Here is a 16537-nt window from a genome sequence, read left to right on the forward strand (position 1 = left end):
GTTAAGAAGTATTATGCAATGATTATCATTACAATACCATGATAAATGATGTATTTTCAAAAAATGTGGTGTCACGGCTGCAGCTTTTACTGGTTTTACATTTGCTTGTTCTACTACCCTCTGTCCTACTACCCTCTGTTCTACTACCCTCACCAAGGTTTTTATATGTAACTTATTAGTTGCTTCAGTTGTTCTTGCCCATAAAAAATTACTTCTGGCGATTTTTACAGTTTTAGTCGCTCTAGGTGTGAATGCATGGTAACGGTAGCCATTTCTAGAAAGATTTTATCATGTTAATGTTTAATACGGTAATGTTTTTTTATTATTATCACTCAACATGATCTTCTTATGCACAAAAGAACACAGTGTTCAGTGTGTGAGATATTTCTGCAAAATGCAGCCCTGTACTGTGACAGGACAAACAGTCCGCACTATAACGATCAGAAGCTTTTTGATGCTGGTAACATTTCCTCCTGTGGCATTTTAAAGTGATAAATCTGTGTGCCAGTTTCAGCTTCATGACTTAAGTCCAGGCAGCAATGCATTAAAACCATGTCAGTGGGTAGGAGTATCAATTTTCTTTCCAGCAGTAATGCATGAGAATAATCCACGCCTGTCTGTCATCCATTTACCATATAATCCACTGGATTAGAGGTTTTGTCCGATCAGTTTAAACACAAATTTATCTGAAGAATAACGAGAATAGCATCTCAGCCTGTGTCCCAAATGGACACAGGCTGAGATGCCAGAGCTATTTAACAGAATGAATTTCCCTTCTGTGGTGTAGGTGGGTGTTATCTTAAGTACATGAGCAGGTTAAGTGGAGGTCATCACGGAGGCGTCATGGTCAACACAGCATCTATGGCAGGTACAGATCACATGTCCAGTGCATCTAAGCCTGTATCCTGCAGGTCTCGGCCCACTGCTAAGCCATCCTGTCTCTACAGGCACCTTCCTATCTTAACACTGCCACTCTCATTGTTTGAATTTAAAGGTTGACATTTAGAGGCCCAGTCATGTGTCAACCCTAGTTTGAAAAATAAATACTGCACCCACACACATGATGACTCTCTCCTTGTGAAGTCTCCTCGGCGTTGGTTGTCTCTCAGGGTTCCTGCAAAACTGATCAGATGACAGACGTTTGAGGCTCGAGGCTGTGAGCAAAGGTTTGACCAGTCAGCATCTTCCACCACAACTGTGCTGCCTATTACGTTCGGCGCCATTGTTTGAAAAGTACAAATCAAATTACACGTTACTGAATTCACGGATTAAGGTAATGTGGCTCTGCACTGTGTTTCTATTTTTTTGGGGGTGTAATTCTCTGACAATGGGAGGAGTGTCGCTTTAGAACAAAGCAGACTCGTCTGGTTCTCAGCCTGCAGAAGACTGTAAACCTACTGATTTCTTCTAAACACACATTTTTAAAAAGACACAAGAAACGATCCAAATATTATCTACACTGTTTAATTTTGAATAATTTTTATTTCCTGAGTAACATCATTATGAAATAAAATGACATAAAAGATTAATCGTTTAATAACCACCACCATCCAATAAACTGTGGATCCATCTTTAAAGCATCTCTTCTTATTTAGATTTAGCATGTGAGCACTTTAATGTGTCGATGCAGGGTCGAGTCTGCTGTGTGACGGTGTCACAGTGTGTCGCTTCTACTGGAGGAGTGAGGAAAATGTCACGTATTTCTTTCCTTTTGGAAACACCACCAGGGCCTCGCCATTCTTCGTCTCGTCTGTCACCAGCTCCAGCAGGCACTCGGCTACCTCAGACACACTGAGTTAAAAAAAAAAATTAAATGAACATTCATGGAGCTCGGAAACAACATGGAGGTGATAAAAAGGACTCACCTTAATACCCCCATCTTCTCAACTAGTTTGTGGGTGGCGTCGGTCAGGTGGGAGAACCGTCCCAGTCTGTCTACTATGTTGGACATGAGTTCAGTTTGGACGAAACCTGGACACAGGGCGTTGAAGCGGATACCGTAGCCTGATGCCACAGAGGCAGCCTGATAAAGCATGCAAACAATCAGCCGTCTTTTTCTGCTACAGTTACTGTAAACACAGTTCGGTAAAGGAAACCTTCCTTACTGCCATGGCTCGAGTGAAGCCCACCACTCCGCTCTTCGTGGCCGTGTACACAGGACAGCTCAGAAAAGGGCCGATGCCTGCAGGATGCATGGAGTCAGCATTAATTAATGATGAGAGTTTCTGTCTCCAGGTGTTATGCTAACATTTTAAAGTTTAAAGTGTCACTGTAGGCTGAATTATTGTTGGTTTGTTACACAGGACCACACACACGTAACTATGAAGCTGTGTTGAGTCTCTGTGGAAGGCTCAGACTGTTGCCATGTTGGCAGCCTCACAGTCTGCCTAAACTCCAAATACAGACAAAGAAGTGGAGCACAAGTAGAGCTGAGGAGGGCGGGCAAACACAGGCACTGCTGAAAAATGGCACCCACCTGTCACTCAACGTGACCGCGCCTATAATTATGCACAATTAGTTTGATTTCCGTTGCTAGGCAATCAAACTATTCACCCTCTTTCTTCTTCTTCTTCTTTTTTATTCTTCCGTATGTTTTTTGGCGCAGCGTATCTTCAGCATACATTGACCGATTTCAGCCATTCAACTAACAAATTGTTCATCTCACAGAGGTAGACAAGGTTGAAGCAAGGCGTCTGGACTTGTAGAGTTTTCTAGAAGACGTTTCGCTGCTCATCCAAGCAGCTTCATCAGTTCTAACTGTTTGGTGGGGAAACATGGTTTATATGTGGTTACAGACCTCAGTGGGTGGGTCTGGGTAAAACTTTAAAAAACTTACAAACAATAGCACTAAATGTTTCCATACTTACCTGTGATGTTCTGGCTGACTGGGCCAGGTGTGTCTAACGACTGGCTAACGACTATGAAACTGCCGGAGGGGGACTGATTGACAGCCCTTTGTTCTTACTGTGAGTATGTGTAAACTTCCTGGGAATGGATGGAATCACTGCATTGTATGTGGTAGAAAGATGATGTCTGAGGCCACCACCTCTGTTAAGGGAAGGTTTTTCCAGCTTAACATAGATGGCTTCCTTGACTCCTCTTTCATACCACCTTTCCTCCCTGTCTAAAATGTGAACGTTGTTGTCCTCAAAGGAGTGTCCTTTGTCTTTGAGGTGGAGGTGAACAGCTGAGTCTTGTCCTGAAGAGGTGGCTCTCCTGTGCTGAGCCATTCTTCTGTGGAGTGGTTGTTTAGTTTCTCCAATGTACAGATCAGAGCATTCCTCACTGCACTGGACTGCATATATCACATTGCTGTGTTTCTCCCTGGGAATCTTATCCTTCGGGTGAACCAGTCTCTGTCTCAGTGTTGTCATAGGTTTGAAATGGACCGGGATGTCATGGTTGTTGAAGATCCTGCGGAGTTTCTCTGATACTCCTGACACATATGGCCTTCTTGGACTGCACAGTACATATTGAGGAGGACAGGAGCCTCAATGTGGAAGTGTACAGGAAACCCACACACACGGACCAGTACCTGTTGTTTGATTCACACCACCCACTGGAACACAAACTGGGAGTCATCAGGACCCTGCAGCACAGAGCACAAACTGTACCCACCAGCTCAGAGGGGAAGAAGAAGGAGCAACACCACATCAGGAAGGCCCTGCAAACATGTGGCTACCCGAAGTGGGCACTCATCAAAGCCACAAAAACAAGACCCCCCAACAACAAGAAGAAGGACAACACCAGGCGGAGAAAGAACATCTCCATTCCATATGTGTCAGGAGTATCAGAGAAACTCCGCAGGATCTTCAACAACCATGACATCCCGGTCCATTTCAAACCTATGACAACACTGAGACAGAGACTGGTTCACCCGAAGGATAAGATTCCCAGGGAGAAACACAGCAATGTGATATATGCAGTCCAGTGCAGTGAGGAATGCTCTGATCTGTACATTGGAGAAACTAAACAACCACTCCACAGAAGAATGGCTCAGCACAGGAGAGCCACCTCTTCAGGACAAGACTCAGCTGTTCACCTCCACCTCAAAGACAAAGGACACTCCTTTGAGGACAACAACGTTCACATTTTAGACAGGGAGGAAAGGTGGTATGAAAGAGGAGTCAAGGAAGCCATCTATGTTAAGCTGGAAAAACCTTCCCTTAACAGAGGTGGTGGCCTCAGACATCATCTTTCTACCACATACAATGCAGTGATTCCATCCATTCCCAGGAAGTTTACACATACTCACAGTAAGAACAAAGGGCTGTCAACCAGTCCCCCTCCGGCAGTTTCATAGTCGTTAGCCAGTCGTTAGACACACCTGGCCCAGTCAGCCAGAACATCACAGGTAAGTATGGAAACATTTAGTGCTATTGTTTGTAAGTTTTTTAAAGTTTTACCCAGACCCACCCACTGAGGTCTGTAACCACATATAAACCATGTTTCCCCACCAAACAGTTAGAACTGATGAAGCTGCTTGGATGAGCAGCGAAACGTCTTCTAGAAAACTCTACAAATCCAGACGCCTTGCTTCAACCTTCTCTACGTATGATGACCTGGATGACTGAGAATCTTCATCAACATCTCATCTCACAGAGGACATTCCGGGTCAACTTCAAGTTTTTTTCAAAAAAATTATAGTGTTTCAAATATTAGGCAATTTTGGCGTCATTTTTAACATGGGAGTCTATGAGAGAGCCCTTCAACGAGGGTCATCTGCTAAATGTATCTCCTCAAATTTCAAGGTACAGACTCCAGTTAAGTCTTAAAACGCTCATTAGATGCTGCTCTATCAAACTTGTATTTCGAATTTTCTTATTCCGAAACTCAAAGTCGGAGTGGTTTTTGAGGTCTCCTCTGCTGTTACCATGGTGACAGGCTGACATACAGAGGCATACACAGAGGCATGAATTGCTCTGATTTGAAATTAGTTAAAGTAAAAGTTATAGAAAACCCCTTTATAGTTGTCACTAAACACTGTAATATCTGGCTGTTTTACAGACTCACTTTTGGAGCCCCTAGAGGCTGCTGGTTGAACTGCAGTTTTTTGCACTTGTGCAGGTTTTTGTGGCTGTAGGCTTTACCTGCCATGGATGCTGTGTTGACGATGACTCCTCCCTGACCTCCACTCATCTTGTTCATGTGCTCCAGAGCCAGGTAACTCCCCCTGATCACACCCATCTACAACACACAGTCTGTCAATCAAATGTTTCCTTATCCAGGAAGTCTGTGAATCAAATGTTGTGAAACGAACCAAAGGAAGCTTAATGCAACCTCCTAAACTGTTAAAAACAGTGAATCATCCTGAATTCATGGAAGGCTGCAGATTTACTATGAAGCATGTGTTGTGGTGGAACCACCTCCACACACAGTTCATTGATCTCTCCGTTTCTTACCAGGTTTATGGAGACGGTTTTCTCCCATGTGGCCTCGTTCAGGATGCCGGCGTTGTTGCACAGGATGTCTATTCTTCCAAAGGTGTCTGCAGCTTTCTGAAAGGCAGCTGAAGAAAAAAAACACTTAGTGGTTCATGTTTCATTTCAACACTCAGCTCTCAGCTATTTGCCAACTTTAATGATTGCATCATGTCTGCTGTGAGTGCCCACTGCCTCCAGCTACTAAACTGAGCATTTTAAATATATCAAGGCCTCTGCGTGGCTTCTTTCTCTCTCCAGACCTCAGTAGATTATTTCCACTCTCCTCCTTCAGTGTAACTAAAAAGAAACAACGATTTCCTCAGGGGGTGGATCTAATCTAATCCCTAGAATTGTGACAAACATCTGCTGACTGCATGGAACAACTGGTTTGGCGGAACTGATTAGTTTCATTTGTTTCTACAGATGTTTAAACTCAAGCGTGTGTGTGTGTGTGTGTGTGTTTACCTTTGAGCTGCTCTTCTGACTCCACATCACAGTTCAGGAACAAAGTCTTCTGTCCGTACTCTTTGTTCAGGGCTTCTTTTAAACTCTCTCCTGCTGTTGCGTTCACGTCCAGGAGGACTACCTGTTCGGATCAACTCGTTTACGCCTCTTTAAAATAACACAAGCAGTAAATCTCCATGTCTTACTACATACATGACACATAAACCTAAGCAACAGGCATCTGTTAATGATTAATAGCAACATTTCTCTTTTGGAAAACGTGCTTTGCTGCATCGTTTATGTTGTTCTGCCTCACCGCCCATAGTTGCATATAAACTTATTGATCTGTGGGGAGGAGCGTTGGCTCAGGGTGATATGTGGTCGTACTTCTGACATACAAACTGCTTTACAGTCCCTCCACTTTCACTCTTAAAACTACTTCTAACTACTAACTGGGTTAAAAACCCATCTAACTTCCTGCATCTTTACTCGGCTACCGGTGTGACCTGTCTTTTCCCAGGTGCCTGATTTTTATGCACACTTCTTCACATGCAGGTATGATGATCATAAACAGTCAAATTTCATTCACTGCTGAGGCTGGGCTGCAAAATGCAAACAGAATGCAAACAAACAAACAAAACAAAACAACTTCCAGACCGGTCTCTCTCCTTCTCAATGGCATGCCCATGCATGCTGCATGTTTCACTTACTACATAGGTAGTGGTTGTGGTATGTCTTCACAGCCAACCTTTACTATCTCACATTTTACTGCCTTAAATCAACTCAGCGTGACCTACTTCTTATCATATCTGTATGAAACTTGTGCAAAACAAGCAGTCAGTTCAAATGTGCACGGTCTAATTTGTAGTTTCAACAGTCGACTAAAACTTGAACTCATGACATATTGATTGCGTGTGAAGCCAAACATGAGTCAAAAACCTGACCTTGGCACCGTTCTGCAGCAGAATCTCCGTCATTGCTTTTCCTATGCCCATCGCTGCTCCGGTCACCACAGCGGTTTTACCCTCCAGAGCCATGTCAGCTGCTCGGTCAGAACTGTGAGGAGAGAGAGAGAGAGCGGACCTCTGGATGAAATGTGGAAGAGAGCAGAAACCCGATCTGTCTTATAAACACCGCCCATCATCCCCAGGAAGGCGCATACAACCTACAGCTGCTGCTGGAGGACAGGTTTTTTTTTTTTTTATCTCCACAAAGGAATGTAATCAACTCTGCTTGTTTTTAATTAACTAAATCAGACTAAACAAAGCCACGCCTCTTTTTTGTAGTTTATCCTCAAATATGACATTTTTATATGCATGTGACGAACGTTAGAGCGTCCACACGCAGTTCTGTTGACATCTTTATTCTTATTTGAATATTTCTATTAGGACAGGACTTTTTAACCCTTGTGCAACGTTTGCAAACACTACCCTGTCGTGTTGTTCGGGACAAAAACTTCCTCTAACTTTAACGGTTTTAAAAATATATCAGATAAATTTTTTTTCATATTTTTGCGTAGACCTTTTAATTCACTTCAGTTCTGATCAAAAGTAGTAAAAAACTCATTTTCCCCCAGGATTTTAACCTTTTAATCACCAATTTCATAAGGGGTTGTGCTGAAATTTGGGGAAAAAGCACACAAAATGGCTCATTTTTAATAGAAAAGTTACAGTTACAGTCTTGGTCATGTCAAACATTAGTAACAACATTGACTATATTGTATTATTAGTTTTTGCACAGCACTGGATTTTCATTTTTTCTCCCTTACGTGTTCGTTCGTGGACATTTTTGTCCCATAGACTTCCATTATAACCACATGTTTTGACTGCACAGCCATGGCACTACATATCACGCATTCTTGATTGTTGGTGGTTTACCCTTACAGTTAATGACCCTATTGACCCTTTACCTGCAGGCCTGTGCTTATGAAGTGTAGTTTCTGGCTTGTATATGGAGTTAAGTATTTTAGCACACAATTGTGTGTCTACACACTGTGTGTGTATGTTAGAGAGAAAGAGACCTTGTTGTGTGTGAGCACACACAACCACAGAGTCCCGTTTTTGTAAAATTTGCCCCCAGTTATTGACCTATGAAAAATTTGAAAATCATATTATCAAAATGTATGTAAAATTAAGCTTATTCAGCTAAAATTATTCAATTTGCTCACATATAGACACACCTGTGGCCAAATTAAACAGAAAAAATACTCTCGGAGGACAAAAATGTCTCGAACAGTGCATAAGGGTTAAACGGGTTTTGGAATGAAGGGACCAACGTCAGTCCTGACAGTCGCTGATAGATATGTGTGCGGCCACTAGATGGCGATAGAGAGCCATTTGGCTGCCTTATCATCTGTAAGACACTAAGCTTGTGTTTTAAACCTAATTTTAAAATAAACTAAACACTACTTTATGGTTTAAAATATAAAACGAGGGCTCTGTGTGCACATGTCCACTTCTGAGGGACATTAATGTAAATTTACTGAGTTAAAGTTGAATTATTGTGTTTATTTTTATTGTTGAAAAACAACATTTCAAGGTAAAAATGTGACAGAACAATAACTGTAATCTCCTCATCCTCATACAACCAATGAATGATCTGTAAAAAGATCTCAGTAGAAAGGGCCCCAGCAGTGTGTACTCTGTGCACACTCACAACCAGCAAAGTGAAGAGACAGTCTTTCATCACAGTGGTTATTATAAAATAAATTACATTATGTAGCACTGACAGGCTTGGTGAGCATTGTCTGTAGTGCAGGGAACATGATAAATATGTAGGAATATGTTTATTTGTGTTTATGGTGTGAAGTTGTAATGTGGAGCTCTAAAGGAAGGAAGTGGTTTTTCATTACTGAGGTCAAAGTTGCTGTCATCACATGACATGGGATTATTTACTTACTTATTTACTTTACTTTATTATTATTTTCATAAATAAGAATGTGATCAGTGAAAACAGGATCTTCTGTGTTTCCTCATGCAGCACTTGTCTGTTTCAGTCATTTGTATTAAGCATAATTACAGTGAATGGCTCCGTTTGAGGAAGAGAGTAAACTTAGTCAACTGTAGAAAAAGGTTTACCTCCACCTCCACCTCCACCTATTGCTTGCAGGCTAAACAAGACTGTGCATGTTGTAACTGTAAAGCTGACAGAGGGAAACACTGTGTAGGCTATTCTGGGTAAAATGAGCACTGTCACAACCACGAGAAACGTGCAGCGAAGTGTTGCAACAGATGCAATCATGCAACTCCAGTGCAGACAAATGCTGCTCGGCAGGAGGCTCGGTGGCAGCAGAAAGAGCTCAGTCTTAACCCACTTTGTGCTGGACTGCAGGGTCACAGGGGAACTGGGGCGCAGGCAGGGAGCAACCCGGTCCTGAGCTGCCACTAGGTGGAGTGTAGAGGTGCCGCATGGTGACATGTTGCCTCTTTCAGTGAGCTCATTACATCATAGTGTCTACGGGAGGCTCAACCACATGGAGACGGAAGGAGAAGAGCTGCTTGTCATTCTGCTGTTTACTGGCGATAATGCTTCAGTGTGTTGTTTAATGCTTGGTGCTGGAAGTTGGGCAAACTATTTACATGTTTATTGCGAAAACAGAATCTACATTTACTCAAGAATTGCTCAACTTTTTAATGTCACATTGTGTAATCCTAATTTAGCTAATTCTAACTTCATTTTCCTATCACTATCACTATCACTCCTATCACTATCACTCTTTACTAAGAGTCTAGTGACAGAAAGAAAAATGTTTCTACCCTTCTTTCTAACACTAAATCTGAGCTGTGAGTCACTTAGTCTGAAATTCAGCTTTGGTAAAGTGTAAAAGGTTGAGTTGTGGAATAAAAAAAATAAAAAAAAACTCTCCTTCCAGTTGTGTGCGCTCACAAGCCGGCTCCACAAAAGGCCTCCCAGGCTCGTCTTGCTTACGGGGCAAATCCACCATTTAACGGCTTTCAACTGTGATTTGCTGACCAGCTGCTGACTTGTGTTTTCATCCCGGTGGCCCATTGCCATTTCACTGATGATTACACTGCTAAAGAGCTCCAGTGAGCTGGACAATGCCAGAGAGATTTACATGTCACCAGTGTCATCGGCCAAAAAGAATAGGCAGCCGCCATCGAACAAAACTGTAGCCTGTTTACAGTGAGGGGCCACGATGGGCTGGCAGGAGGGGGCGAGTGTTTGTGTGTGTCTGTGTGTGTCTATGTGAGTGTTATGTGTACAGCTTCTGTGGTCTGAGGGGGTGTGATGACTGCTACAGGTTAATAAGAAGGGCGGATTACCGACAATGACAGTGATAAACCTCCCAGATCAGATTCATTTAGACGTGTGTTTGTGTGTTGCTAACAATAAGACAGTTTCACCAAGTAACACAACAACAAACTCTGGTGTGTTTATGATGAACAAGCCGTACACAGTAGGAGTGATGGACACTCCTGTGCTTGTAGCGATGTCTTCCACTCATTCAGTGCATTTAAAGTTGAAACACAGCTCAAAGTAGTTGTTTGTTTTCAAGTTTTAGTGTTAGCATCAGTGTGCATTAGCTTGTATCAGGCTAAATAGTGAGAGATTGTTTCACTATAGGGAAAATATGTTGCTTACATCTTAACAGCCTGAATCATTTGGCCTCATCCCTCAGTGAGGAAACTGATCCCATGTGAGTCTGACTCAAGGTAACATTTGCTCCACATTGTGTGTGTGTGTGTGTGTGTGTTGGTACATGTATTGTCAGCTGTGTGTTGTGTTTGTGTTGTTATGAACAATGTAACCTGGCTGGCAGAGACAAAAGAGAGAGAGAGAGATTATTGTCACTGCAGGTCTGACACTGATGTGACACAAACATCATGACAGAATCTACTCATCACAAACCCTGGTTTCTATAACTTGGAACAATGACAACACTGTTTGTTTTCAAATTAAGATGATATCCACTGTTAGATGGTCTCTGGTCAGGATTTAAGGTTCGAAATATGAAATTATATGGTGAATATTCACCTCTTCTCAAAGGCTGGAGGGACATTATTGACAGTGGCATGGTGACTGGAGTACCTCAAGGATCCATACTTGATCCCCCTCTTTTTTCAATCTACACCAGCTCTCCTGGTTCATTGGCATACCGTATAATATTTTTTGTAGTCCTTAGAATGTGTAAAGGGGAGAAAAGACGCAGCTTAAGGACTGTAATTAACCATCTCATGACTTGTATGTTTTAAATGCCAAACATTGAGAACATACCATGACTCAGTTGTCTGTATTTGGCTTGGTGTGTCCAACATGGATGTTTTTTTTTTTGTTCAAAATGCAGCAGATAAATAAAGATCAGACTTTCCTCTGACACTTGTTTCCACACCTGAACTTTTTTTTTCTCACATTGTATTTAAGCAGGAATATAGCTCTGGGGGACTGAGTGACAGTCATGTGACTTCGGCGTGTCAGAGGCTTCACAGCAGCCAAAAGGAGGCTGGCCAGTCCGGTCTTGTCCACCACACCCCAATGGAAGCACAGGTTGTTTTTTCTGTTCTGTGTCTGGTCTTGTTCACCACACCCCATTTGAAGCACAGGTTTTTGATCCTAATCAGTGGAAGTAAATTGTTTATATTGTCTCTGATGTTTTTAAAATGATTGGTACATTAAACAGATTCAAATGAGCAAGGAAGGAGTAGTAAAAGGTGTGTGTGTGTGTGTGTGTGTGACACACCCGTCATTCAAACACAGCACTCCAGGCTGCGCCCCTCATAATAATGCAGCTCTTTATAGGACGCATATGAGAGAGTTTACACACACACATGCCATGATCACTGCAGGCGTGCAGGCGGCTTTCCGGTTTCAGACTTTAGTCATGAATGCAGCAGGATTCCTGCAGGCTGCGTTGCAGCAGGAGAAGCCACTGGAGGGTGTAATGATGACATCATCAGTGTCAACAACTGTCAAGGTCCTTCTTCATCGTGTTGAGGAGGACATGTTCAAATACATATTGGTTGATGAGTGCACGAAGGCCAATGACCTTTGACACCGCACACGTGCTTGTTTGGTTGGTCGAGACACAACAGTTATTGGCTTTTCTGCACAATCACTCATCGAGGTGACAACATGTGCACAGAGAGCTGTCACTCAGCCACTTCAGGCCATGAACTTATCAATCAGCCCTTATAAAAGTCTGCATTATGCCTCCCCCCCTCCCCCATGTCGAGAACCACCACTGTACAGTGTACACGCAATGTATAAACCATGCTAGCTCATTCATGCTAAATGAAAACAGGCTTTCCCAGAGCTGCTGCCAGCTTTACAAAAAAAACATACAAGGCATATAAAACAACTGAAAAGTCCGACAGAGAAGTGATGGTGGTGCCACTTCTCTTAAGAGTGACACTGAAAGGAGAGAAAGTCAGTCAAAGGTTTGCTCTCCACCTTTGAGTGGTGTTCTGGGAATGCATAATAGCAGGTTTAAATGGTCAGATGACACGTTTTACAAACTAGTTTGGCTGAAGAACACTAAACCTGTAACACCTGCAAGGACCGGAGAGCAGCTCTCAGATGCACACAATGGTTTTTTTTTTACTTAAATTAAACCCCCTTTAGAAGAAGAAAGTGATGAATAATTACAGTCCTGCTCATGGCTGACATGCGATGTGAGCCTGTTCATACATGTATCAGCCTAAAGACACTGAAACCTGAAGATTGTGAGTGTTGTGTCACCTTCATGTCAAGATGTCATCAGATGATTGATGGTTGGCCTTTACCTTATAAAGCCTTCTCCTACTCTGTTCTGTTTTAGCTTTAAACACACATTCAACATATTCCTCATACTCTGAGTATCAAATATCACATGTTAAGTCTGAGTTCAGCTTCTACTGCTGTTACATAATCAACCAGACAGGCTTAAAAAAGGCACTTTAATGCTGAGCCACACATACACACTGGATGCCACTGCAGACACACACACACACACACACACTACAGACACACAGATCTATACTGTGTGTGAAGTTTAAAAAAATCAAAAATCATCTGGAAAGAGTGTGAGCACACACGTGCTGCTCCTGTGTGGACACGTGTGTAGAGTGTGGGCACCCCCCCTCCTCTTCCTTTACACACTAATGGACACACAACAACATAAAACACACAAACAAATGTTTCCTGACGTCCCGCAGGCCTCACAAAGCTGTAGTTACAGTAAGAAGTGTGTGTGTTTTGGACGTATTTTTAATGAGCTAACGGTGATTTGCGGACTAGTCCAGGGGGGCGAGGCCGACGTCATCCAGGGGTCCGTGCTGCGTTCATGTTTGTGGGAAATGTCTGACGTGGAAATGTATAAATGTGGACAAGAAGCTAAAAGCAATTCTGCTTTATAATTATGATGTTAACACAATCATAAAGAAGTATTGTTATAGCTTTTTATAGCTTTAGCAGGCTGGGACACTGTTGTTCTTAAATGCTTTGTGTTTTAATAAAGTAACTGAACTATATTCATTATTAGTGGTGTCCTGCTAGGTCCGTCACTTTTTATGTTCCTCTGGAAACATTCAGAATATTTCTAATTTTGCTTATTAGTGCCTGTTTGTGTTTTGTTACACTTTGTTAATCACGTTTTTAATTTAGTTTTAAAACTATAACAGCCGTGTTAATGCAGAAAAACACACTGTTTTTGTTGCACTTTACAACTTCCGAAACTGGAAGTGAAAAGGTTTTTCTTTTTCTATGACGGGAGAGCACTTGAAAGCAGCATCTCAACCTGACCCAAAAGCGCGCTCCCTGCGTTACGCGTCTACTCCCCCTTCCACACCGTACGTGCGCGCACCCCTGTATCGCGTGGTGGGGATCATCCATATTGCTGCTAGCGGTGGAGATAAGGTTGTAATCCTGAGAGGCCCTCGGACACGTTTCTTTATTTTTTTAATGTTTTAAATCAGCGTCGACTGCTCCGCGTCTTAGACTGAAGCCCTTTTGGTCTAAGAGCGACAGAGGAGCGCCACACTCCGCGGAACAACTTCACGTTTTCCTTGAAATTGAAGGCGAATTCGGGCCGGGGGGGGGAGGACTGGTAATCCTGAGGGGGGAAGAAAGACGGTGGTGGGAAATGGCCACTCAGGTGGAGGCTCTCCTGCCCGGCAACCCGCTCGCCAAAGCGGAGGAACACGGTAAAGTGATCCGCGGCGAGCCGGAGGAGGGCGACGGGGCCAAGAGGCAGACGGGTGTCGCCGACCAGGGAAGCAGCAGCAGCGGTAGCAGCGGCGGCAGCAGCCCGACACAGGGAGGCACCCCCGGAACGGAGGAACAGACCTCCGAACGGGCGACAGAGGAGGGCAAAGGAGGCAGTGACAACGAAGACAAGCAGAACGAGGAAGGTGTTCAAGGCAGAAAGGAGTTTACTGAAGCTCCTCCGCCCAAGGTGAACCCGTGGACTAGGAAAATGAATGCGGTGACCGTGGTCAGCGTGAATGGACAAGCACACCACGGTCTGTACCCTACCCTACATGTTGATATACTGGCTGTCACAGTGTTGTTCTTGGTGTCTCTTCTTCCAGGTGTGGTCACCACACTGCTCCTACATGTGATCACATTGCAATTATTGATCCCTTAATACAAAGTCTGCTGCATTGATTGATAAATAGGTCCTCTTGGTGCTCTCCCTGCAAAGCTAATTATATATTTGGAGAGAAAGCCACCCCCCCCCCTGCCTCCTCATAGTGAAGACTATTCTTAGGGTTCATGGGTGGCTGACAAGTGATCACACCTATTTAAAAAGATCAAATGGTCCAAAATGTGCAACGGCTGCACACAGATGACCAAAAACTGGACCGACTTTGACTTTAACTGGACTTTTGACAGACTTTCAGTCTTCTTACAGTCCTATCCCTGCTTGTTGTGTACATTTATGGGCATGTTGTGTTGTTGCACTGCATTACAGTAGAGTAAGTTTTAGTGGAGCATTTTAATCCGAGCTGCTCTGTGCTGGCTGGTGCAAAGACTTTCTTGTTAGAAGATGAAGTAAACAGAAGCTCCTCATCTTCAACCTGCTTCATCTCCCTGTCCCCTCTCTCTCTGTGTGTGTGTGTGTGTGTGTGTGTCTGTCTTATCTACTGCCACCCAGTCAGTCAGGTTTTAGCTGACACACACACACACACACAGACTGTACGTGTGCTTGCCAAATATTTAAAACCAGTATGTACTACTACTGTTTACATGTTTGTTTTTGAGGCACGTTTCGATACACATTCATGCCAGACATTAAGAAGACATCCCCGCCCATGTCTCGCATTGCATCAATTAGTAGCTAAGCCACGAGCTGACCGGCTGTGTAGTAGCTTAGCCAGCTAACAATAGCTCACACACACACACACACACACACACAGCTCCTCTCTGGCCTACTCTGATCGTCAAGCCCTTCCCATTCAGGCGTTAGCTTAGCTTCTCTGTGGCTACTGATCGCTTCTAGTCCCTATGTGTAAAACATGTCAGCTCCAAGGTCTTTCTAAGATAACGTCTCGACACCGAAACACGCTCCACATTAAAACATCGGCTCGTTTAATCTCTAAATATGTGCAGGTTTGTTATGAGGCATCACGTGTTCACTCCACGTGTTCCCCGAGAGAAAGGCATGGGCGCTGCGCTGCTAGCTAGCTCATTAGCCCACAGACTGCATTGAATCCGAGGCCGGATCTCATTTCAGTCCGTCTTCTGTGCGACAGTCTGACTGTTTTATAGTTTATTAGCTGGTTGTCATGTTGTGTCGACTGTTGTCAGAGTAAACTCCGCTCCTGCCTGCTTGTCCACCCTGCTAGCCATCGTTAGCATTGAAGCTAGCAGGCAGAGTCATCATGGCTTCTGCATGTTCTCACTCTGATCTGGGCAGCAAATTACTGTTTGTCATGTTGTATGGATGAAGTTTCGTTACAGTATGCATCAATTGATGAACTGACAGTCACATAAATCGATTATGTTGTGAATATTGGTGACACATGTAAAAAAAAAACAGGCCTCTACTCAGTGTAGACACATGTCTTACAGCCATGTGTTGTTTTCCTAGATGTTGCTTGTTTTACAGTCTAGTTGTCAGTCCATCATGGCTGCCACTATGTTGTGTTTTTCTTTGCCAGCTGGTTTGTTTGTAGCACTCAAGCATGTCTGTGTAGACTTGAGGGTACAGCCTGTCCTGGGTGGGTGGGTTGAATCGAAGTGATCCAAAGTCACATCAGGCTGGGAGCCATTGGTTTAAAGGGCCAGGTGGTAGTGTCCATTTATGATGCATTCAATGACACACATATTAAAGGCAGATCACAAATCTTGCCTTCAATACATACATACCCATGTCAAGATAGTTTTTTTCCACAGATGCTACAGTAGTAGAACAGTTCATAAACACCCTTGTGTATTCTCAGTCTCCTTTCCCACATGCACTGCAGCCCTGAAATTGTTCAGACACCAACTGTAGTAGCCATACATGAGAATATATAAATGGCTGCTCGTACAGCCAGGTTGAGCCCATGTGTGAATAGTGCAGGTAACAGTTTAGGGGAGATTGGTGACATTGATTCACAGCTGGCGGCTTTTTCTGCTCCCCTGCGTATCAAGAAGCAAAAACTGTCATCATAACCTCCATCTTCCTCCTCCTGCACAGACAACACAAACGCCACACCTCACCTGAAATCCCACAGTAGCGAGAAGACGTC

The 16537-nt window shown here is 43.5% G+C and overlaps 2 protein-coding genes across 5 annotated transcripts in view; one reads left to right on the forward strand and one right to left on the reverse strand.

Moving 5' to 3' along the window:
- Positions 1 to 1446: 1446 nt before the first annotated feature.
- LOC114445812 (15-hydroxyprostaglandin dehydrogenase [NAD(+)]-like) lies at positions 1447 to 6994 on the reverse strand. Its single transcript, XM_028421049.1, has 7 exons — positions 6812 to 6994; positions 5889 to 6009; positions 5403 to 5509; positions 5091 to 5187; positions 2106 to 2182; positions 1866 to 2023; positions 1447 to 1791 (listed from the first exon to the last, which is right to left on the reverse strand). The coding sequence occupies exons 1-7, from the start codon at positions 6902 to 6904 to the stop codon at positions 1671 to 1673; spliced, it is 774 nt and encodes a 257-aa protein (XP_028276850.1). The 5' UTR covers positions 6905 to 6994; the 3' UTR covers positions 1447 to 1670.
- A 6685-nt stretch (positions 6995 to 13679) lies between these two features.
- larp1 (La ribonucleoprotein 1, translational regulator) overlaps positions 13680 to 16537 on the forward strand; it is a 32824-nt gene continuing 29966 nt past the window's right edge. For all 4 annotated transcript variants that reach the window (XM_028420746.1, XM_028420749.1, XM_028420748.1 and 1 more), the window contains exon 1: positions 13680 to 14323. In XM_028420746.1, the coding sequence (XP_028276547.1) occupies positions 13945 to 14323 (379 nt within the window). In that variant the 5' untranslated portion in view covers positions 13680 to 13944. The remainder of the gene's footprint in view (positions 14324 to 16537) is intronic.

The sequence above is a fragment of the Parambassis ranga genome, chromosome 14, assembly GCF_900634625.1.
Source record: "Parambassis ranga chromosome 14, fParRan2.1, whole genome shotgun sequence".
NCBI lineage: Eukaryota > Metazoa > Chordata > Actinopteri > Ambassidae > Parambassis > Parambassis ranga.